This window comes from Crinia signifera, chromosome 9 (assembly GCF_055691185.1).
Source record: "Crinia signifera chromosome 9, ASM5569118v1, whole genome shotgun sequence".
Classification (NCBI taxonomy): Eukaryota; Metazoa; Chordata; class Amphibia; order Anura; family Myobatrachidae; genus Crinia; species Crinia signifera.
In genome coordinates this window covers 150,419,696-150,445,954 of record NC_139225.1, presented here as the reverse complement: position 1 = coordinate 150,445,954, position 26,259 = coordinate 150,419,696, and the positions used below count along the sequence as shown (strand labels likewise).

The 26,259-nt window shown below is 49.4% G+C and overlaps 1 protein-coding gene across 3 annotated transcripts in view; it reads right to left on the bottom strand.

Moving 5' to 3' along the window:
• The window catches only part of GABBR1 (gamma-aminobutyric acid type B receptor subunit 1), an 86,789-nt gene that overhangs the window by 56,917 nt on the left and 3,613 nt on the right, over window positions 1-26,259 (bottom strand). For all 3 annotated transcript variants that reach the window (XM_083160267.1, XM_083160269.1, XM_083160268.1), the window contains exons 3-5: window positions 20,384-20,459; window positions 17,082-17,285; window positions 5,387-5,575 (exon numbers count right to left, since the gene is read on the bottom strand). In XM_083160267.1, the coding sequence (XP_083016393.1) occupies window positions 5,387-5,575; window positions 17,082-17,285; window positions 20,384-20,459 (469 nt within the window). The remainder of the gene's footprint in view (window positions 1-5,386; window positions 5,576-17,081; window positions 17,286-20,383; window positions 20,460-26,259) is intronic.

Genomic DNA, 26,259 nt, shown 5'->3' with positions numbered 1-26,259 from the left:
TACAGAACAGAGAGTAAGCGCTGGGGTGGTGAGTGATGCTACATGGGGCACAGAGCAGAGAGTAAGCGCTGGGGTGGTGAGTGATGCTACATGGGGTAGAGAGCAGAGAGTAAGCGCTGGGGTGGTGAGTGATGCTACATGGGGTACAGAGAAGAGAGTAAGTGCTAGGGTGGTGAGTGATGCTACATGGGGTACAGAGCAGAGAGTAAGTGCTGGGGTGGTGAGTGATGCTACATGGGGTACAGAGCAGAGAGTAAGTGCTGGGGTGGTGAGTGATGCTACATGGAGTAAAGAGCAGAGAGTAAGTGCTGGGGTGGTGAGTGATGCTACATGGGGTCCAGAGCAGAGAGTAAGTGCTGGGGAGGTGAGTGATGCTACATGGGGCACAGAGCAGAGAGTAAGTGCTGGGGTGGTGAGTGATGCTACATGGGGCACAGAGCAGAGAGTAAGTGCTGGGGTGGTGAGTGATGATACATGGGGCACAGAGCAGAGAGTAAGTGCTGGGGTGGTGAGTGATGCTACATGGGGCACAGAGCAGAGAGTAAGGGCTGGGGTGGTGAGTGATGCTACATGGGGCACAGAGCAGAGAGTAAGGGCTGGGGTGGTGAGTGATGCTACATGGGGCACAGAACAGAGAGTAAGGGCTGGGGAGGTGAGTGATGCTACATGGGGCACAGAGCAGAGAGTAAGCGCTGGGGTGGTGAGTGATGCTACATGGGGCACAGAGCAGAGAGTAAGGGCTGGGGTGGTGAGTGATGCTACATGGGGCACAGAACAGAGAGTAAGGGCTGGGGAGGTGAGTGATGCTACATGGGGCACAGAGCAGAGAGTAAGCGCTGGGGTGGTGAGTGATGCTACATGGGGCACAGAGCAGAGAGTAAGCGCTGGGGTGGTGAGTGATGCTACATGGGGTAGAGAGCAGAGAGTAAGCGCTGGGGTGGTGAGTGATGCTACATGGAGTAAAGAGCAGAGAGTAAGTGCTGGGGTGGTGAGTGATGCTACATGGGGTCCAGAGCAGAGAGTAAGTGCTGGGGTGGTGAGTGATGCTACATGGGGCACAGAGCAGAGAGTAAGTGCTGGGGTGGTGAGTGATGCTACATGGGGTACAGAGCAGAGAGTAAGTGCTGGGGTGGTGAGTGTTTCTACATGGGGCACAGGGCAGAGAATAAGTGCTGGGGTGGTGAGTGATGCTACATGGGGCACAGAGCAGAGAGTAAGTGCTGGGGAGGCGAGTGATGTTACATGGGGCAGATAGTAAGGGCTGGGGAGGCGAGTGATGTTACATGGGGCAGAGAGTAAGGGCTGGGGAGGCGAGTGATGTTACATGGGGCACAGAGCAAAGAGTAAGTGCTGGGGAGGCGAGTGATGTTACATGGGGTACAGAGCAGAGAGTAAGGGCTGGGGAGGCGAGTGATGCTACATGGGGCACAGAGCAGAGAGTAAGTGCTGGGGTGGTGAGTGATGTTACATGGGGCACAGAGCAGAGAGTAAGTGCTGGGGTGGTGAGTGATGATACATGGGGCACAGAGCAGAGAGTAAGTACTGGGGTGGTGAGTGATGCTACATGGGGCCCAGAGCAGATAGTAAGGGCTGGGGAGGCGAGTGATGTTACATGGGGCAGATAGTAAGGGCTGGGGAGGCGAGTGATGTTACATGGGGCAGAGAGTAAGGGCTGGGGAGGCGAGTGATGTTACATGGGGCACAGAGCAAAGAGTAAGTGCTGGGGTGGTGAGTGATGTTACATGGGGCAGAGAGTAAGTGCTGGGGTGGTGAGTGATGCTACATGGGGCAGAGAGTAAGTGCTGGGGAGGTGAGTGATGCTACATGGGGCAGAGAGTAAGTGCTGGGGAGGTGAGTGATGTTACATGGGGCAGAGAGTAAGTGCTGGGGTGGTGAGTGATGTTACATGGGGCAGAGAGTAAGTGCTGGGGTGGTGAGTGATGTTACATGGGGCAGAGAGTAAGTGCTGGGGTGGTGAGTGATGTTACATGGGGCAGAGAGTAAGTGCTGGGGTGGTGAGGGATACTAGATGGGGCAGAGAGCGGGTAATAAGAGAGGTTTGCTTGTGCACAGAGCAGGCAGTAAGAGGTGTTTGCACCGTAAGATTAGTGTTCATTCTAGGATCATGCCTCTTTCAAAACCCATGCAGTTCCCTGTCTGCAGTGTCATTCTCTGCTGTGCATATCAGTGCTGAGATACAGACTGCACTGTGCTAGATGCACCACAGCAGAGAGGGACACCCCAGGCAGGGAAGAGGAACTGCACATGTTTTGCGAGAATGAGCACTATAAGAGCAGACCTAGGTAGAACAATGACAGGAAAAGCCAGTGATGGAGCTGGGGGCCGCAGGGGTACACAGGATGCTGACTGTAATACACACACTGCCAGCATTTACAGATAGACTTCAGTCCTCAACCTTATGTCTATACTGTATATCCTGTCCTAAAAGATCTGTGTTTGTATACAGAGGATCCTGTAACCGTGTGAAGCAACTTCAACCCCCAAGGTTTCCCAAAAGATCATGTTTTCAGGATATCCTGTGTGGAAGCCAATGGGATAATTGCTGACCCAGTAAAATAGATTCACTCACCTGTGCATTAATACAAACATTCACAAAACACGGCCTGTTGGCAGTGGCAGATCCAGGGGGGCTGCAGCAGAGGTCAAAATTCAAATAGGGGAGCTACAACCACTGCCACCAACTGCCATTCCACACTGACTCACTGGTAGTGGGTGTGGCTCCCCTATTTGAATTTTTAACTGGTTTGTAGCCCCACCTCTGGAGCCGCCACTGCCTGTTGGTAGTACCTGAGGACTGGCGGTAAGAACCCGATATACCTTTTGTATCATTTCAAAAGCACCGGGAACTTATATGGGCCAGATGGGGGGCAGGGATCTAACAGATATCAGGTGCCCACACACTCCTAGCAATGCCACCTTCCTGGGGCACAGCAGCCAATTGGTGTCTCAGAAGCCTTTGGGTGCGTAGTAACTCTGTGCCAGCCCTTCTGTAACACCCACCAGGACAGTCTTTATTTTCTCTCTATTATAATTTATATTTTCACTTTTTTTTTATTATTATTTGTTTTTTTTTTAAGTGGTCCTGGTGGCAGTATTCCCATGTAATCTATTCATGCTCAGTTACTCGCTGCTTCCCCTTAGTGGAGCCCTGGGGAACTGCACCGTGAAACAGTTCCTTCTAGGACTCCCAACAGATCAGAGTGGCAGCAAGGTAAGGTGTGTGCGTGTAGGGGGTTGGATACTCCGGTCATTCCTTATGGTCTATTTATTGTATGTGATACCCTGCTTCCCGTCACATCATTTGGCCAACCCTGCCCATTAATTGCATTTCCAAAAAAAAATATCAATAGGAACATTACATTTGAAATAATTTACAATATACGGAGACTCTCCAGCCACAGTACATGCCGGGACTTCTGGTGCTTCTAGTACATTACACTGATATATATTATCATTCACTTCTAGTGGAGCAAATTCACATTTCTACAAGATGTGTGCATACAACCAACAAGTAAGTATTCCTCCATTTCACCACTAGGGAGCGCTGTAACCTGGACTAAACCGAAACTGGCAGCTAGCACTAAGGGACTTATTCAGTACCGCTTGCTAAGCAGCAGTCGTTTGCTGCTTAGCGCGCAACTTAACGCCACCTGCCCGAACGCGTGCAGGTACTGCCACCAACACTACAATGGGAGTAAATGCACATTATACTTCAAATTGCAGATCTCCCTGCCTCACCAACCGGCCGTGCCTACTGCTATAGACAAACCCTAATGCCATGCTACATCTACACTGGTGCCATGGGCACTGTGCGACTCCTACACCTGCGTCCTATAGTCACGCCCATGTCCTTCTGGCCTCACCAACCGGCCGTGCCTACTGCTATAGACCAACCCTAATGCCATGCTACATCTACACTGGTGTCATGGGCACTGTGTAACTCCGACACCTGCGTCCTATAGTCACGTCCCATGTCCTTCTGGCCTCACCAACCAGCCGCTCCTACTGCTATAGACCAACCCTAATGCCATGCTACATCTACACTGGTGTCATGGGCACTGTGTAACTCCGACACCTGCGTCCTATAGTCACGCCCATGTCCTTCTGGCCTCACCAACCAGCCGGGCCTACTGCTACAGACCAACCCTAATGCCATGCTACATCTACACTGGTGCCATGGGCACTGTGTGACTCCTACACCTGTGTCCTATAGTCACGCCCATGTCCTTCTGGCCTCACCAACCGGCCGTGCCTACTGCTACAGACCAACCCTAATGCCATGCTACATCTACACTGGTGTCATGGGCACTGTGTGACTCCTACACCTGCGTCCTATAGTCACGTCCCATGTCCTTCTGGCCTCACCAACCGTCCGTGCCTACTGCTATAGACCAACCCTAATGCCATGCTACATCTACACTGGTGTCATGGGCACTGTGCGACTCCTACACCTGCGTCCTATAGTCACGCCCATGTCCTTCTGGCCTCACCAACCGGCTGTGCCTACTGCTATAGACCAACACTAATGCCATGCTACATCTACACTGGTGCCATGGGCACTGTGTGACTCCTACACCTGCGTCCTATAGTCACGCCCAAGTCCTTCTGGCCTCACCAACCGGCCGCGCCTACTTCTATAGACCAACCCTAATGCCATGCTACATCTACACTGGTGTCATGGGCACTGTGTGACTCCTACACCTACGTCCTATAGTCACGCCCATGTCCTTGTGGCCTCACCAACAGGCCGCGCCTACTGCTACAGACCAACCCTAATGCCATGCTACATCTACACTGGTGCCATGGGCACTGTGTGACTCCTACACCTGCGTCCTATAGTCACGCCCATGTCCTTCTGGCCTCACCAACCGTCCGCGCCTACTGCTATAGACCAACCCTAATGCCATGCTACATCTACACTGGTGTCATGGGCACTGTGTAACTCCTACACCTGCGTCCTATAGTCACGCCCATGTCCTTCTGGCCTCACCAACCGTCCGCGCCTACTGCTATAGACCAACCCTAATGCCATGCTACATCTACACTGGTGTCATGGGCACTGTGCGACTCCTACACCTGCGTCCTATAGTCACGCCTATGTCCTTCTGGCCTCACCAACCGGCCGCGCCTACTGCTATAGACCAACACTAATGCCATGCTACATCTACACTGGTGTCATGGGCACTGTGTAACTCCTACACCTGCATCCTATAGTCACGCCCATGTCCTTCTGGCCTCACCAACCGGCTGCTCCTACTGCTATAGACCAACCCTAATGCCATGCTACATCTACACCGGTGCCATGGGCACTGTGTAACTCCTACACCTGCGTCCTATAGTCACGCCCATGTCCTTCTGGCCTCACCTTGACAGGTAGGTTTGGGGTGGTCCCACTTGCCCGACTTGGTACACATGCTATGGCTGGAGCCCACCAGCAAGAATCCCGGATCACACCTGAACCGGACACTTGTCCCCTCCATTGGCACGCGCCCAGTCATGCTGACATCCGCCTGTCCGTTCTCCAACTTCAGGTGCATGCGAGGACAGGTGGGAACTGTGGAGAGAGAGGAGACAGGTGAGAGGAACCCAGCAGGAGGGAAACCATCATACTGTAGGGAGACCATGCCAAAATCCTGTTCCTTGTGTGTTATGGCATAGATGATACAGAGAGATGGCAAGTACAAGCAAAGTAATAACGATGAGGTCACAATAGAGTGCAGTAACAGGTGGATGAGTGCAGTCAGTCACACTACAGGTCACAATAGAGCGCAGTAACAGGTGGATGAGTGCGGTCAGTCCCACTACAGGACACAATAGAGCGCAGTAACAGGTGGATGAGTGCGGTCAGTCACACTACAGGACACAATAGAGCGCAGTAACAGGTGGATGAGTGCGGTCAGTCACACTACAGGACACAATAGAGCGCAGTAACAGGTGGATGAGTGCAGTCAGTCACACTACAGGTCACAATAGGGCGCAGTAACAGGTGGATGAGTGCAGTCAGTCACACTACAGGACACAATAGAGCGCAGTAACAGGTGGATGAGTGCGGTCAGTCACACTACAGGACACAATAGAGCGCAGTAACAGGTGGATGAGTGCAGTCAGTCACACTACAGGACACAATAGAGCGCAGTAACAGGTGGATGAGTGCAGTCAGTCACACTACAGGACACAATAGAGCGCAGTAACAGGTGGATGAGTGCAGTCAGTCACACTACAGGACACAATAGAGCGCAGTAACAGGTGGATGAGTGCAGTCAGTCACACTACAGGTCACAATAGAGCGCAGTAACAGGTGGATGAGTGCAGTCAGTCACACTACAGGACACAATAGAGCGCAGTAACAGGTGGATGAGTGCAGTCAGTCACACTACAGGACACAATAGAGCGCAGTAACAGGTGGATGAGTGCAGTCAGTCCCACTACAGGTCACAATAGAGTAACAGGTAACAGGTGGATGAGTGCAGTCAGTCACACTACAGGACACAATAGAGCGCAGTAACAGGTGGATGAGTGCAGTCAGTCACACTACAGGACACAATAGAGCGCAGTAACAGGTGGATGAGTGCAGTCAGTCACACTACAGGTCACAATAGAGTGCAGTAACAGGTGGATGAGTGCAGTCAGTCACACTACAGGACACAATAGAGCGCAGTAACAGGTGGATGAGTGCAGTCAGTCACACTACAGGACACAATAGAGCGCAGTAACAGGTGGATGAGTGCAGTCAGTCCCACTACAGGACACAATAGAGCGCAGTAACAGGTGGATGAGTGCAGTCAGTCCCACTACAGGACACAATAGAGCGCAGTAACAGGTGGATGAGTGCAGTCAGTCCCACTACAGGACACAATAGAGCGCAGTAACAGGTGGATGAGTGCAGTCAGTCCCACTACAGGACACAATAGAGCGCAGTAACAGGTGGATGAGTGCAGTCAGTCCCACTACAGGACACAATAGAGCGCAGTAACAGGTGGATGAGTGCAGTCAGTCCCACTACAGGACACAATAGAGCGCAGTAACAGGTGGATGAGTGCAGTCAGTCACACTACAGGTCACAATAGAGCGCAGTAACAGGTGGATGAGTGCGGTCAGTCCCACTACAGGACACAATAGAGCGCAGTAACAGGTGGATGAGTGCGGTCAGTCACACTACAGGACACAATAGAGCGCAGTAACAGGTGGATGAGTGCGGTCAGTCACACTACAGGACACAATAGAGCGCAGTAACAGGTGGATGAGTGCAGTCAGTCACACTACAGGTCACAATAGGGCGCAGTAACAGGTGGATGAGTGCAGTCAGTCACACTACAGGACACAATAGAGCGCAGTAACAGGTGGATGAGTGCGGTCAGTCACACTACAGGACACAATAGAGCGCAGTAACAGGTGGATGAGTGCAGTCAGTCACACTACAGGACACAATAGAGCGCAGTAACAGGTGGATGAGTGCAGTCAGTCACACTACAGGACACAATAGAGCGCAGTAACAGGTGGATGAGTGCAGTCAGTCACACTACAGGACACAATAGAGCGCAGTAACAGGTGGATGAGTGCAGTCAGTCACACTACAGGTCACAATAGAGCGCAGTAACAGGTGGATGAGTGCAGTCAGTCACACTACAGGACACAATAGAGCGCAGTAACAGGTGGATGAGTGCAGTCAGTCACACTACAGGACACAATAGAGCGCAGTAACAGGTGGATGAGTGCAGTCAGTCCCACTACAGGTCACAATAGAGTAACAGGTAACAGGTGGATGAGTGCAGTCAGTCACACTACAGGACACAATAGAGCGCAGTAACAGGTGGATGAGTGCAGTCAGTCACACTACAGGACACAATAGAGCGCAGTAACAGGTGGATGAGTGCAGTCAGTCACACTACAGGTCACAATAGAGTGCAGTAACAGGTGGATGAGTGCAGTCAGTCACACTACAGGACACAATAGAGCGCAGTAACAGGTGGATGAGTGCAGTCAGTCACACTACAGGACACAATAGAGCGCAGTAACAGGTGGATGAGTGCAGTCAGTCCCACTACAGGACACAATAGAGCGCAGTAACAGGTGGATGAGTGCAGTCAGTCCCACTACAGGACACAATAGAGCGCAGTAACAGGTGGATGAGTGCAGTCAGTCCCACTACAGGACACAATAGAGCGCAGTAACAGGTGGATGAGTGCAGTCAGTCCCACTACAGGACACAATAGAGCGCAGTAACAGGTGGATGAGTGCAGTCAGTCCCACTACAGGACACAATAGAGCGCAGTAACAGGTGGATGAGTGCAGTCAGTCCCACTACAGGACACAATAGAGCGCAGTAACAGGTGGATGAGTGCAGTCAGTCCCACTACAGGACACAATAGAGCGCAGTAACAGGTGGATGAGTGCAGTCAGTCACACTACAGGACACAATAGAGTGCAGTAACAGGTGGATGAGGGCAGTCAGTCACCCTACATGACACAATAGAGCGCAGTAACAGGTGGATGAGGGCAGTCAGTCACCCTACATGACACAATAGAGCGCAGTAACAGGTGGATGAGTGCAGTCAGTCACACTACAGGACACAATAGAGCGCAGTAACAGGTGGATGAGTGCAGTCAGTCACATTACAGGACACAATAGAGCGCAGTAACAGGTGGATGAGTGCAGTCAGTCACACTACAGGACACAATAGAGCGCAGTAACAGGTGTATGAGTGCAGTCAGTCACACTACAGGACACAATAGAGTGCAGTAACAGGTGGATGAGTGCAGACAGTCACACTACAGGACACAATAGAGTGCAGTAACAGGTGGATGAGTGCAGTCAGTCCCACTACAGGACACAATAGAGCGCAGTAACAGGTGGATGAGTGCAGTCAGTCCCACTACAGGACACAATAGAGCGCAGTAACAGGTGGATGAGTGCAGTCAGTCACACTACAGGACACAATAGAGTGCAGTAACAGGTGGATGAGGGCAGTAAGTCACACTACAGGACACAATAGAGCGCAGTAACAGGTGGATGAGTGCTGTCAGTCACACTACAGGACACAATAGAGCGCAGTAACAGGTGGATGAGTGCTGTCAGTCACACTACAGGACACAATAGAGTGTAGTAACAGGTGGATGAGTGCAGTCAGTCACACTACAATGAGGTGACAATAGAGCGCAGTAACAGGTGGATGAGTGCAGTAAGTCACACTACAGGACACAATAGAGTGTAGTAACAGGTGGATGAGTGCAGTCAGTCACACTAGAGGACACTATAGAGTGCAGTAACAGGTGGATGAGTGCTGTCAGTCACACTACAGGACACAATAGAGTGCTGTTACAGGTATATGAGTGCAGTCAGTCAGACTGCAGGTCACAATAAAGTGCAGTAACTGTAGATGAGTGCAGTCAGTCATACCATAATGAGGTAACAATAGAGCGCAGTAACAGGTGGACGAGTGCAGTCAGTCACACTACAATGAGCTAACACTAGAGCGCAGTAACAGTAAAAGGAGAGCGAGGACAGTCAGTCACACTTCCATGAGGACACAATAGAGTGCAGTAACAGGTGGGCAAGTGCCATCCGTCACACTACAGGTCACAATAGAGTGCAGTAACGGTAGGTGAGTGCATTCAGTCAGACTTTAATGAGGTCACAATAGAGTGCAGTAACAGGTGGGTGAGTGCAGTCAGTCACACTAAAATGAGCTCACACTAGAGCGCAGTAACAGGAGAGCGAGTGCAGTCAGTCACACTACAATGAGGTGGCAACAGAGTGCAGAAACAGGTGGGTAAGTGCTGTCAGTCACACTACAGGTCACAATAAAGAGCAGTACAGGCGGACGAGTAGTGTCTGGTACACTATAGTGAGGTAACAATAGGGCACAGTAACAGATGGGCGAGTGCAGTGAGTCACACTACAATGAGGTGGCAATAGAGTGCAGCAACAGGTGGATGAATGCAATCAGTCACACTACAGGTCGCAATAGAGCGCAGTAACGGTAGGGGAGTGCAGTCAGTTACACTTAAAGAGGTCACAATAGAGTGCAGTAACAGGTGAGCGAATGCAGTCAGTGACACTACAATGAGGTGACTATAGAGTGCAGCAACAAATGGGTGAGTGCAATCAGTCACACTATAATGAGGTCACAATAAAATGCATTAACAAGTGGGCGAGTGCAGTCATTCACTCTATAGGTCACAATAGAATGCAGTAACAGTAGGTGAGTGCAGTAAGACACACTTCAATGAGGTCACAATACAGTGTAGTAACAAGTAGGAGAGTGCAGTTAGCCACAATATAATGAGGTGACAATAGAGCACAGTAATGGTAGGCGAGTGCAGTCAGTCACACTACAATGAGGTCACAATAGAGTTCAGCAAAAAGTGGGCGAGTGCAATCAGTCACACTACGGGTCACAATAGAGTGCAGTAACAGGTGGACAAGTGCAGTCAGTCAAACTACAATGAGGTGACAATAAAGCGCAGTAACAGTAAAGGTAGGTGAGTTCAGTCAGTCACACTTCAGTGAGGTCACAATAGAGCAGTGATTTTCAACCTTTTTACCTTGCGGCACACTAAATACGATTTTAAAATTGTTGAGGCACACCAGTAGATCCCCACAGGGCAAAACACATTGGCCCCCACAGGAAAAAAACAAACCTATTGGCCCCCATATAAAAAACAAACACACTGGTGACAAAATAAAATACATTGGCCCTTTACATGAAAAGAAGAGACCAGTAAGTAACAGTGATGATGATTGCTGTAAACTGGTTTGGGCATCTCTAGTTATGGAGGCACACTTGAGAACAGCTGAAGGCACACTAGTGTGCCACGGCACAGTGGTTGAAAAACACTGCAATAGAGTGTAGTAACAGTAACAGGTGAGCGAATGCAGTCAGCCACACTGCAATAATGTCAACATAGAGTGCAGTAACAGGTGGGTGAGGTCAGTCAGTCACATTATAAAGAGGCGACAATAGAGCGCACTAACAGGTGGGTGAGTGCAGTCAGTAACACTACAGGTCACAATAGAGTGCAGTAACAGGTGAGCGAATGCAGTAAGTCACACTACAATGTGGTGACAATAGAGTGCAGCAATAGGTGGGCGAGTACAGTCAGTGACACTACAATTAGGTCACGATAAAGTGCAGCAACAAGTGGGTGAGTACAGTAAGTCACACTAAATGTCACAGTAGAGAGCAGAAATGGTAGGTGAATGCAATCAGTTACTGCACTCTATTTTCACCACATTTTAGTGTAACAGGTGAGCTAATGCAGTCTGTCACACTACAATGAGGTGACAATAGAGTGCAGCAACAAGTGGGTGAGTGCAATCAGTCACATTGCAATGCGGTCACAATAGAGTGCGGTAACAGTAGTGGCAGATGAGTGCAGTCAGTCACACTTCAATGAGGTCACAAGAGAGTGTAGTAACCGTAACAGGTGAGCGAGTGCCCTCAGCCACACTACGCACACTACAATACAGGTGGGTGAGTGCAGTCAGTCACATTACAATGAGATGACAAAAGAGGGCAGTAACAAGTAGGAGAGTGCAGTCAATCACACTTCAATGAAGTCACAATACAGTGCAGCAACAAGTGGACGAGTGCAAATAGTCACACTGCAATGAGGTCACAAAAGAGTGCAGTAACAAATGGACGAGTGCAGCCAGTCACACTTCAATGAGGTGACAATAGAGTGCAGCAACAGTAATGGTAGGTTAATGCAGTCAGTCACATTACAATGAGGTCACAATAGAGTGCAGTAGTAGTTATGGTGGGTGACCAGAGCCGGCCCTAGCCTAAATGACGCCCTAGGCAAGATTTTGGTTGGTGCCCCCTACCACCGCCACTAGTTCCGCCTCTGACCCTGCTCCCCTTTCCCAGTACCATCAACAATCATCATAGCAGTCATCATTTTGGTGCTCCTACCTGCAATATTTTAAATAGAAACAGTGCACACATTTGGTGCACAGCCCAAACAGGGGTGTGTTTTTGCTGGGAAGGGGCATGGCCACACAATAGTACCCCCAATTCACATTATGTCACACAGTAGTGCAACTTTATTCACATTATATCATGCGATGGTGTCCCTTATTCACGTTACATCACACAGTAGTACCACTTTACCTTATATACATTTTTCCTCACATTATTCACATTATACCCTTAGAAAAAAATCCTGAGAAAATATTGTATTTTAAGCACCTCCATGGCCACACTGCAACCCAGCACAAAGCAGTGTGTGCTGGGCAGAGGAGAAGAGCTTCAGCTGCTGCTGACTTAAGGGGAGGGGGCCCGGGGCCCCCACTGGGCCCTTCCATCAGACTTTGGCCTGGGTAATTTGTACCCCCTACCCCTTTCTCTCAGCATCCCTGATAATACCACACAGTAATGTCGCTTACACATAACACACATTATTAATGTCCTTATAACCATAATGCCCCTTACACATTATGCCAACCTTTATTAATGCCCTTCATACACATAATGGGCCTTATTCTGGTTGGAGCGGCCGGGCCGTACGCGTACGTCCCGGGATTTTTTATGATCTGCGCATGCGTACATTCGCTAATGCGCAGGCGCGAACACTCCACAACGCTTACGGACGGGTCTCTACGTGCGAAAAAACCTATACGCGAGTGTACGGGCATTGGGGGCGGCATAGGGGCGTGATGAGGGGAGCGGCCGAAATAATGAGGGAAAATGGGCGTAAATATGGGCGTACACGGGGGTGTGCACCAAAAATGAGCGGTGCTACTACCGCACGATCGACTAAAGCACCGTTCATTTCGGACACAAAACAGGCGGCCGCCAACCGCCATCTCAAACCACCCCTACAGATACCGCATGCCAGCGTGCGCCTGGATTTGCTAATTTACGCTGATTACTACCAAACACATACACCTGAATGTAATAACCAATGCTGCAGTCTATTAAGTCCAAACCATGATTTCACTACCTGCAAGCCACACACAGCACTCAAACACATTGGAAGCTTATCTTTCTATACTTCTCTACATTTAAAGGTTTGTTTAATTTAAGGTAAGAATCTTTTTAAGACCTGCTTATATATGCTAAGGTAGGTATTTGTTAAAACAGTTAGACACATTCACTACGTGCTTTCATAGACTTTACACAGTAGCACACTCAATCTACACAAGTCGACATGTGTCAACGTGTTCACTCTAATACAAACATAGGTTTTGTATTTATGATACAATAACATAAACCACATCTAACACCTACAAAGGATGTTTCAGCAATGTTTGAAGCCCATGCCCACTATTTTGCACATTAATTAATTCAATCAATTAATTAATTTTCATAATTATAGTTGAAAGGCAAGATTTGCAGGTCCATATATGTGAAGGGTATGTCAGCGTACACGGACGTACGCTCACTCTCACGAGCGGTGACATAAGCTGAGTTTTCTATTGAAAACAATAGGGACCCGTCCGTGCAAGCTGGCGTACGCTCAGATAGCCGCAGGAAGTCGGCGGGAAGACGGACGAGAGACGTCCGTAAACGGTGGCGTACGCTCAGTTGTACGCCAGTTGTCGGAGTGTAAGGGCTGGCCCGTCCGTGTACGTTGGCGTACGCTCAATTGTACGCCACTTCCCTTTGACGTTGTTTCTGGCCGTACGTATGCGGCTGAGTTGTGGGTGGACTTAACCCCAACGGCCGCGTACGGATAGCGTACGTTGTTTTGGAACGTACGCACGTTTGGCCGCTACGATCAGAATAACCTCCAATGCCCCTTACACATATGTTGCACATTATTAATGCCCTTATACACATGACACACATAATGCCTGTTACACATATGTCGCACATTATTAATGCATTTATACTTGACACAAATAATGCCCCTTACACATATGCCGAACACTATTGCACAGCCAACCCACCCGCAGACAGCACTCGCACAGCCGCTAACACTGTGACCTCTGCCTCTGCTTGGATACAGATGTTTCCTCATACATCTTGACTCAATAAGCCATGCAGCTCCTGGCCAGTTCTGCTAACGTTGGGTGCCTTTTTTGCTGAAAATTCGTCTTATTTGCATTGTTATGACCAGCACACACAAGGAGCTTCCGATGATTGAAATGATATGCGGCATGAATATATTCTGTGTGTGACTGTGGCTGTACCTGCATACGGAATGCTATGTTACAGTGGTTTCCATGAATACACTATTTCATATGCAGATACAGCCTCACTCACACACAGAATATAGGCATGCTGCATATCATTTTAATCAGCAGAAGCTGCTGATGCCCCTTGGCATGCCAAATGCCCTAGGCAATTGCCTAGTTGGCCTATGCCTAAGGCCGGCTCTGTGGGTGACTGCAGTCAGTCACACTTTACTGAGGTCACAAAAGAGTGCAGTAACAGCTGGGCGAGTGCAGTCAGTCAGACTACAATGAGGTGGCAATAGAACGCAGTAACAGTAATAATAGGTGAGTGCAGTCAGTCACACTACAATGAGGTCACAATAGAGTGCAGCAAGAGATGGATGAGTGCCTTTAGTCACACTACAGGTCACAATAGAGAGCAGTAACAGTAGGGGAGTGCAGTCAGTTACACTATAATGAGGTCACAATCGAGTGCGGTAACAAGTGGGCGAGTGCAGACAGTCACACTACAGGACACAATAGAGTGCAGAAGCAGGTGGGTGAGAGCAGCCAGTCACACTACAGGTCACAGTAGCGTGCAGTAACAGTAACAGGTGTGCGAGTGCACTCAGCCACACTACAATGAGGTCAAAATAGAGTGCAGTAACAGATAGGTGAGCGCAGTCAGTCACAATAGAGTATAGTAACAGTAGGTGAGTGCATTCAGTCATACTACAGAGAGGTCACAAGTGCAATAGCAGTAACAGTTACGGTGGGCAAGTGCAGTAAGTAACACTACAATGGGGTCACAACAGAGTGCAGTAACAGGTGGGTGAGTGCAGTCAGTCACACTACAATGACGTGACAATAGAGTACAGGCACAGGTAAGAAAGTGCAATCAAGTGCAGCCTCAGGTAAGTAACAGGTACTGTAGGTGAGTGCAGTCATTTACACTACACTAAGGTCACAAAAGAGTACAGTTAGAAATTATCTAAGTGCAGTCAGTCAGCAAAAGAGTGCAGTAAGATGTGGGTGAGTGCAGTCAAAACATAGATACAGTACATATAATACAGTGTAGTAACAGGTAAGTGAGTGCAGTCAGTCACACTATAATACAGTGTAGTAACAGGTAAGTGAGTGCAGTCAGTCACACTATAATACAGTGTAGTAACAGGTGAGTGCAGTCAGTCACACTATAATACAGTGTAGTAACAGGTGAGTGCAGTCAGTCACACTATAATACAGTGTAGTAAGAGGTAAGTGAGTGCAGTCAGTCACGCTATAATACAGTGTAGTAAGAGGTAAGTGAGTGCAGTCAGTCACGCTATAATACAGTGTAGTAAGAGGTAAGTGAGTGCAGTTAGTCACACTATAATAACTATAGTGTAGTAACAGGTAAGTGAGTGCAGTCAGTCACACTATAATACAGTGCAGTAACAGGTAGGTGAGAGCAGTCAGTCACACTATAATACAGTGTAGTAACAGGTAAGTGAGTACAGTCAGTCACGCTATAATACAGAGAAGTAACAGGTAAGTGAGTGTAGTCAGTCACACTATAATACAGTGTAGTAACAGGTAAGTGAGTGCAGTCAGTCACACTATAATACAGAGAAGTAACAGGTAAGTGAGTGTAGTCAGTCACACTATAATACAGTGTAGTAACAGGTAAGTGAGTACAGTCAGTCACACTATAATACAGTGTAGTAACAGGTAAGTGAGTGCAGTCAGTCACACTATAATACAGTGTAGTAACAGGTAAGTGAGTGCAGTCAGTCACACTATAATACAGTGTAGTAACAGGTAAGTGAGTGCAGTCAGTCACGCTATAATACAGTGTAGTAACAGGCAAGTGAGTGCAGTTAGTCACGCTATAATACAGTGTAGTAACAGGTAAGTGAGTGCAGTCAGTCACACTATAATACAGTGTAGTAACAGGTAAGTGAGTGCAATCAGTCACGCTATAATACAGTGTAGTAACAGGTAAGTGAGTGCAGTCAGTCACGCTATAATACAGTGTAGTAACAGGTAAGTGAGCGCAGTCAGTCACGCTATAATACAGTGTAGTAACAGGTTAGTGAGTGCAGTCAGTCACACTATAATACAGTGTAGTAACAGGTAAGTGAGTGCAATCAGTCACGCTATAATACAGTGTAGTAACAGGTAAGTGAGTGCAGTTAGTCACGCTATAATACAGTGTAGTAACAGGTAAGTGAGTGCAGTCAGTCACACTATAATACAGTGTAGTAACAGGTAAGTGAGTGCAATCAGTCACGCTATAATACAGTGTAGTAACAGGTAAGTGAGTGCAGTCAGTCACGCTATAATACAGTGTAGTAACAGGTAAGTGAGTGCAGTCAGTCACGCTATAATACAGTGTAGTAACAGGTAAGTGAGCGCAGTCAGTCACACTATAATACAGTGTAGTAACAGGTAAGTGAGTGCAGTTAGTCACGCTATAATACAGTGTAGTAACAGGTAAGTGAGCGCAGTCAGTCACACTATAATACAGTGTAGTAACAGGTAAGTGAGTGCAGTTAGTCACGCTATAATACAGTGTAGTAACAGGTAAGTGAGTGCAGTCAGTCACACTATAATACAGTGTAGTAACAGGTAAGTGAGTGCAATCAGTCACGCTATAATACAGTGTAGTAACAGGTAAGTGAGTGCAGTTAGTCACACTATAATACAGTGAGTGATCACAATAGAGTGCTGTTATCAGGAAGTGAGTGATCACACTAGAATGCTGTTATTGGTGAGTGAGTGATCACACTAGAGTGCTGTTATCAGTAAGTGAGTGGCCACTATAGAGTGCCATTATCAGTGAGTGAGTGATCACAATAGAGTGCTGTTATTGGGGAGTGAGTGATCACATTAGAGTGCCATTATCAGTGAGTAAGTGATCACAATAGAGCGCAGTAAAAGGAGGGTTAGTGCAACCAATCATAGAACAGACACTCACGACAACGGCTGGGCTTGTCCATATCTGTCCAGGTTCCGTCCCGCTGGCATTTGCGCACTTTTGGGCCAGAAATCTCCCTCTCTCCGCGGCAAACAAATTCAATCTCATAGTCCACAGGGAGCGTCTCAACTGCCTTCACCTGAGAGAGTGTGAGACCCCGGTAACGTATCCCTCCGTCTCGTGGAGGGTGGATTATCCGGCAGCCTGCAAGAAAGGGGAGGGGGGAGAACGTGTTACCTACATGTAGAACAAATAACCCCGGGCTCTGTCCCAGTGCTCTCTGCTCACTGCAGCCTCTACTTTCCTTATTGGTCCAGGGTACTGGAAACCCTCCACCAGTGTACCTAGCTATCAATACTAACTGCCCAACATCTCCACAGACAGTCCCAGTGTACCTAGCTATCAATACTAACTGCCCAACATCTCCACAGACAGTCCCAGTGTACCTAGCTATCAATACTAACTGCCCAACATCTCCACAGACAGTCCCAGTGTACCTAGCTATCAATACTATTTGCCCAACATCTCCACAGACAGTCCCAGTGTACCTAGCTATCAATACTAACTGCCCAACATCTCCACAGACAGTCCCAGTGTACCTAGCTATCAATACTAACTGCCCAACATCTCCACAGACAGTCCCAGTGTACCTAGCTATCCATTCTAACTGCCCAACATCTCCACAGACAGTCCCAGTGTACCTAGCTATCAATACTAACTGCCCAACATCTCCACAGACAGTCCCAGTGTACCTAGCTATCAATACTAACTGCCCAACATCTCCACAGACAGTCCCAGTGTACCTAGCTATCAATACTAACTGCCCAACATCTCCACAGACAGTCCCAGTGTACCTAGCTATCCATTCTAACTGCCCAACATCTCCACAGACAGTCCCAGTGTTCAAAGAGAGTTGTTGGTTCTGAAATGTCCCAGTGCCTCAATGACGTCAATTTATAACGCTGATATCTATTCACAAAAAAAGGTTTGCTGAATATAACGGTTTCCATACCCGCTCTGCAATCACATACAACAGATTTTAAACTGATCAGAGTAATTCTACCATTTTGCTGGTATTAATAATTAATAGGCTAGCTCAGAAGGTTCAGTCATGCCGTGCATCACAGATGTAGTGTGTAGTCTAGCGTGCACATCCCCTGTGCAAGGCACAATCACACGTAGGAAAGTGTTCACGGTAACCTCCGTGTATTCCGGGTTACACCCCCTGAGAAACATGTGCAGTATCCCACACATCGGTGGTTCTCAGACACCCGGTCCTCAGGTCAGGACACAACACAGCTCACATGTCACCCGGCAGGTGCACAGGTGCAGTCATCACTCACTGACACATTTTAAAAGGTCAAATGGCGGAGATAACGATTTCACTTGTGGTTCTGTGAGGAAACCTGGAAACCATGAACTGTTTGGGAATGAATTATCGAGTGTGAGTACCTGTGTGTTTATAATATATATATATATATATATATATATATATATATATATATATATATATATATATATATATATATATATATATATATATATTGCCACCCCGCCCTCACGTCCCGGCCCAGACACCGCCCTCACGTCCCGGCCCAGACACCGCCCTCACGTCCCGGCCCAGACACCGCCCTCACGTCCCGGCCCAGACACCGCCCTCACGTCGCGGCCCAGACACCGCCCTCACGTCGCGGCCCAGACACCGCCCTCACGTCGCGGCCCAGACACCGCCCTCACGTCGCGGCCCAGACACCGCCCTCACGTCCCGGCCCAGACACCGCCCTCACGTCGCGGCCCAGACACCGCCCTCACGTCCCGGCCCAGACACCGCCCTCACGTCCCGGCCCAGACACCGCCCTCACGTCCCGGCCCAGACACCGCCCTCACGTCCCGGCCCAGACACCGCCCTCACGTCCCGGCCCAGACACCGCCCTCACGTCCCGGCCCAGACACCGCCCTCACGTCGCGGCCCAGACACCGCCCTCACGTCGCGGCCCAGACACCGCCCTCACGTCGCGGCCCAGACACCGCCCTCACGTCCCGGCCCAGACACCGCCCTCACGTCCCGGCCCAGACACCGCCCTCACGTCCCGGCCCAGACACCGTCCTCACGTCCCGGCCCAGACACCGCCCTCACGTCCCGGCCCAGACACCGCCCTCACGTCGCGGCCCAGACACCGCCCTCACGTCGCGGCCCAGACACCGCCCTCACGTCCCGGCCCAGACACCGCCCTCACGTCCCGGCCCAGACACCGCCCTCACGTCCCGTCCCAGACACCGCCCTCACGTCCCAGCCCAGACACCGCCCTCACGTCCCGTCCCAGACACCGCCCTCACGTCCCAGCCCAGACACCGCCCTCACGTCCCGGCCCAGACACCGCCCTCACGTCCTTGTCCTGTATCCAAACACCATTACCATATTATCAGTTTCACAACATCTTTATCATATACATTATCCTACTTCCCTGGCTCTCTTACTGGGAATGGCTATATAACAGCCATATACAGAAACCGCCATACAGCTGCCATATACAGAAGCTGCCACATACAGAAGCTGCCATGTACAGAAGCCGCCATACAGCTGACACATACAGAAGCTGCCATGTACAGAAACCGCCATATAGCTGCCACATACAGAAGCCGCCATACACAGAAGCCACCATATAGCTGACACATACAGAAGCTGCCACATACAGAAGCCGCCATACAGCTGCCATATACAGAAGCCACCATATAGCTGCCACATACAGAAGCTGCCATGTACAGAAACCGCCATATAGCTGCCACATACAGAAGCCGCCATATAGCTGCCACATACAGAAGCTGCCACATACAGAAGCTGCCACATACAGAAGCTGCCATGTACAGAAACCGCCATACAGCTTCCAAAAACAAGCCACCATATAGCTGCCATGTATACAGAAGACGCCATATAGCCGCCATATATAGTGTTCAATCTAGCACCCACTATCTTTAAAAACCCATGCATTTCCTCTACCTGCCTGGGGTGTCACTGTCTGCTGTAGTGCTTCTAGCACAGTGTGGTCTGTATATCAGCACTGATCTGTAAACCAGACCTATGCTAGAAACACCACAGCAGACAGCGACGCCCCAGGCAGGGAACAGGAACTGCATGGGTTTTCAAAGATAGAGGGTGCTAGAATGAACACTTCTCATGCTGACATAACTGCAGTCATTGTAATGATAACATGGCGGCACACGGTGCAGATATCAGACATGATAGGCCGATGCAGATCCCCCACAGTATACCGATAGCGGTGTCCACTGTCCTCCCCTCTCACCTGTTGTGCTGTTGTCCACAGATCCATGGACATGAGACAGCCACAGAGCACAGAGAAGAGTCACGCTGTGAGACATCTGGAAACAAAGAGACAGACATTAGGAGGGGAAGAAGGAAGGAAAAGGGAAGGTGCAGGATGACTACGGACCACAGACTGGCGACATGAAACATACAAACTGGGTCCGGTATGAAATGCCGGCGGTCGAAATACCAACGCTGGAATACCGACAAGGGGGGGGCCATTAATCGCCCCCCCTTGCGGGCCCGGTGCTTCGCTACGCTCCGAACACTATTTTATTCTCCCTCTATGGGTGTCGTGGACACCCATAGAGGGACAAAGTGACGGTATTGCGGTGGTAGGGATTCCAGCGTCGGTATTTTGACCGCCGGGATTCCGACCGCCGGCATATTGACTTCATCCCGTCCAAACTACAGTACGAGATAATGTGGAACAGGTACGTAGGATACAGATGTGACACTCTACACACAATCCCCCTCGAGCCGCCCGGATGGCAGGATCGAATCTGATAAATCGGTAGTGCAGGCGTTGCGATCTCCTGCTCCGATCAGAATCGGAGCTGAAACACATGCGATCTGACGGTTTTCACTTAATTTAATCGGACCGATCGTCGGAATCCAATGAAAAGTGAACAAATTGCACAAGTGCATGGGGGGCCTTATGGTGTATGAGCTAGTCTGAGTAAGAGAAGGAAAGGCACCTGAGGGGAGAGGGCCCTGCTCGTGAGATCTAACATTCAGAAGGGAAGGGGCTGGTGAAACAGAAGGGGTAGAAGTTTGATATAACAGGTGGTTGGGATTAGAGATGTGGGAGGAAGTGACCAGTTAGCAGGAGAGGCGTCATGCGTTTGTGGAGCGGAGAGGGAGGGTGATAGTGTAAAGAGAGATAAGGATAGATATGGAGGTGGGAGAGCAATGGGTGATGGCTTTGTAGAATTGGATTTGGAAGGGAAACCAATATAGAACATGAAAGAGAGGACAGGTGGACACGGTATGTTTGGAGAAGAGGAGATGGGCAGCAGCACTGAGGATAGATTGGAGTGGAGAGAGGCGTATTTCAGGGATGCCACATAGGCAGGGCTGGATTAAGGCTTGGAGGGACCCGGGACACTTAAAACAAGGTGGCCCAGGTTAAGGCATATTAGATTGCGCACCTCCCACCATGACCTGTTCCAGGAGTGACATCTGTCCTTTCTACAAGCACTTCCCTCTTAATAATGCTGTGTACACACGGGGGAGATATATTGCTCAGTTTCTACTTTACATCAGCGACCAGAGATGGTCGCTGATGAAAAAGAAACTGCCGGGGGGAGCCCGGCAGTGGTAATCAGCTGGTCGCAGGAGCATGTTCCTGCGACCAGCGATCACCACAGGGCCAAAAACGGGAGCGCGCACCCGGCGATATATCGCCGGTGCACACTCCCATTGCGGGCAATATGGTCGCTCAGCGACCATATTTCCCGCGATTTTGCACTAAATCGCCCCCGTGTGTACGCACCTTAAGTGATTGGAGTCACCTGGGTTGAACTATTTAATTTATAATGAAGCAATTTTATCCCAGGTGATTGCAATGATACATAAGAAGGAAGTCCAGGTAGCAGAGCGGTTTGTCCCTCCGGATATGGGTCACGTTGGGAGGCATGGATTATGTATATTACATTTAAACCACTGGAGTATGTTCTGACTTATGGGAAAAATCACTAAAGCCGCCCATACACGTCCCAATACGGGCGTGCATTCAGTGCTTAACTAGCATGCATCACATCGCATTGCATTGCCTATGCATGCAATGCGATGCAATGTGATGCAATGTGATGAAAACTAAGTACAAAAAGTATGTGCAAGCACATACTTTTTGTACTGTGCGATGAGGTGCCGCGGGAACGCGCACCTCAAAGCACACATCGGACAGCCTGGCATCGCAGCGTGTATGGGCTGCTTTAGAAATGTAAAAAACACCAAGGTTTATTTTGCCTCAATTAATGATCTGGAAAAAAGATTTACGATCTGGGAAACCGAAGACAAAGGAACAACACCACACCTGATTTCATGGTTGTCATCGAGTATGAATGCAAACACATTCTAACATTATGGTGAAGGCTTTCAACAATTGGGAATAATTGTAGGGGAAATACATAGACCACACGTCACACAGTACACCATATACGCACACAGCACATATGTACGTAGCACACCTCACACACTTTCACATTGGAAAGATACACACAACGGTACTTGTTTCCTAGCACAGCGCCCGTCGTAGGTGATCGCATGCCTTAACTTAAGGTATGTGATGGACGCGAACGACGCGATTTTAGGGCTATTTTTAGCCTTTTCCCCCGACAATGAAAAAATCGCATCCATGCGACCGATGCGATGGACGCGATTTTACATAGGGAACAATGTTAAATGGGCCAATGGACCCGATTTTTCATTGTATACCCGCCCTTATGGGTATCTTACATGAGAAATGCCCCCCCATTGTTAACGCCACTCCACGATGAACGCCAACCCGAAGCGTGGCGAGTGCAGCGAGCCCTCGAGGGGCGGTGGTATGCGTCCTCCTACCTTTTCATACCCCCACTATCCACGCCGGTGTGGAGTTGATTTCATATAGTGTGGCGATCGCAGCGAGCCACCGAGCCCGTAGCGTGGCGAGCGGATGCGTAATACCTGTGAAGTAATGCGCGTCCGCTCGCCGCACTATATAAAATCAACGAATGAAAGGTAGAAAAGGTAGGAGGACGCGTACCGCCGCCCCTCGAGGGCTCGCTGCGCTCGCCACGCTTCGGGTTGCCGTTCATCGTGGGGTGGCGTTAACAATGGGGGGGCATTTGACCCATCAGGGTGGGTATACAATGAAAATTGGGGTCTGGGGGCATTTAACATTGGGCCCAATGTAAAATCGGTTCTCAGGGACCATTTTACATTGGTTCCAATGTAAAAATCGCATCGATCGCATCGCATGCGATTTGGTTGCGATTGGCATGCGATTTTTTTTGGACCCGATGGATACAATCAAAATCGCAGGCGCCGTGCTAGGAAACAAGTACCCACACAACACACACATACATAACACACCACAAGCAGTACAACACACACCCATATACACTACAAGACACCCAAACATAGTACAACACACACAAACACACAGAACACACACACTTATACCCCTTTTACACCAAAAATCCCGGATCCGACCCAGCATTTGGAATACGGATCCGACGGGTCAGATCCGGGATTTGCACCATTTACACTCATACTTGCCTACCTGACCCTCTCCATGAGGGAGAACATGCTCTGTTCCTGGACTTCTCTGGTAATGTAGGATTGCCATCACCTGTAGTGAGCTAGGTAACTGATAAGACAGGTGTCCATACAGGTGATGGCAATCCTACATTACCAGGAAAGTCCAGGAGCAGAGCATTGTCTCCTGGAGAGGGTCAGGTAGGCAACCATGCTTACACTGTGGTGCCTACCTGCAGTGTAGACGGAGGTGGCGCTTGAAGATGATATAATCTCCAAGCACTGGGACCGCGATCACCCCTGCCGGGACTGCCGATCATCGCGCTGGGGACAAGCCCAGCACCAAGGTAAGCTGGTGGGCTGCCCCCAGTCCCCGTGCACCCTCCCCCCAGCCCATGTCCACGAGGTGAATGGTACACACACACACAGGCATCCATTCACCTCCTCCCTGCCTCCGCTACTCTCTTCAGGTGTACAGCAGACAGCAGTGGAGGCTGTGTGCGACCCCCGCCCAACCTCCATACTGACCGCAGGACGGGCTTCCCCCATTGATGTAAACAGGAGCCGGGACAGATGAATGTGACAGGTATCAGGTGGGAGGAATGTGACATGTAGTGTGACATAGAGGTGCATGTCCCTGCGTCACCCCACCATCTCTGTCCCTGCATTATACCGCCATCTCTGTCCCTGCATCACCCCGCCATGTGGCATAATGTGAATTTTGGATCAATCCGGGTGGCATAAAGTGAATTTGGGATCAATCCGGGTGGCATGATGTGAATTTGGGCTTATTCCAGGAGGCATTATATGAAGTTTGCCTCAATCCATGTAGCATAATGTGAATTTTGGCTCTTTCAGTTTCATATAACATGAATTTTGTCTCAATCCGGGTGGTATAATGTGAATTTTGGTTCAATCCATGTGAATTTTTTTGCTTATTCTGTGTCGCAGAATGGAATTTTGGCTCTTTCCACGTGGCATAATGTTTAAGGGGCAAGTGTAAGGGGGTCTATTACTGTTTTGCCTAATGTGTATAAGGGGCATATGGCATGGTACATTACACTCAAGGACATGCCCCCTTTGAGTGGCAGAACCCTCTTTTTCTGGAGTGTGCACATAACTTCAGCCTTCAATTTCCCATACTCCCAATTTCCACCTCAACCACTGCACACACATATACATATGTAGCGCACCTCGCACACTTACACATTGGACAGATACACACAACACACCACACGATATTTCCCTCTCCTTCAGGGATGCAATGCTCTGTTCCTGGACCTCCCTGGTAATGTATGATTGCCATCACCTGTGGGGAGCTGGGTAATTGGTAAGAAAGGTGTCACCACAGGTGCTGGCAATCATACATTACCAGGGAAGTCCAGGAACAGAGCATGTTCTCCCTCATGGAGAGGGTCAGGTAGGCAAGTATGCACCACACCACACACAGTACACACACCCACATACACTACAACACACAGAAAAACAGTTCAACACACCAAAAAAAATGCATCATACTGTAGGTGCTAAATCTCAGGAGTGGATGTGGAATTCATCAACACACACAAGCTATCAAGTCAGGGGCGGTGTGTTTCAAACAACACCCCTTATTTCATTGCAGTCATTGAGTATCAATGCAAACACATTCTAACATTATGGTGGAGGTTTTCACAAATTCCAATCTTGGGTATTTTTGCACAGCAGATGACATTTTACAGCAATTCTGGAAATGGAATAAAACACAAGGTTGTCCCGGGCAACGCCGGGCGGGTCAGCTAGAAGAAAAATAAAATCTACTGTATCATCTATGCTGTCACATGCAAGAATAGCAACAGCCTCTGTACTACTTACATACTGGGACAGGAATCAGGAGAGCTAGTAATGTCACTGTGCTCTCACCGGGGAGGGGGGGCCAGGGTACAGTATCCCCTGCGTTCCTCCCTTAGGGGCCCATTTATCAAACTATATTTGCGGCTAAATCCCCGAAAACGCACATTTTCGGGGTTTAGCCGCAAATATTAACTATCTCCTAAATGTATCAAAGGGGGACCACAGCAGGGATCTCCGATCCCTGCTGCGATCCTCCCTGCAGCGCCGCCGGCCGCATCCCCATAGGTTTCTATGGGGGATGCGAAGCTGCCCGATGTATTAACATCGGGCAGCCTGGCATCGCAGCCCTGGGCTATCGCCATTCTGATACGGTGATAGCCCATTGCAGCCTATGGCTACACATAGCACTGCCCGAGCAGGGCAGTGCGGTAAGAGGGGTCGGCGGGGGTCAGCACATAACCGCGCCTGCGCAGACCCCCCGGCTTTCGGGTCAGGGCTTCGCAGGGACGGGCTCCTATCAGGGCCCTGTCCCTGTGCCCTTAAAAATTATACATTCCCCCGATAAGATCGCATTTTACAATGCGATCCTGGGCGGTAATATTCCGCCAAGATCGCATTGTAAAATGCGATCTTGATAAATGCACCCCTTAATCTGGCTATGCACACAGGAGGAGGTAACAGTAGCCCAGCTCTTATGGGGAGAGCTAATTTTGCAGATCTAATCGCATATGTTAGTACATCGGTTGGATGGGACGCGGGATGTACTGCAAGTGGTTGGTACAC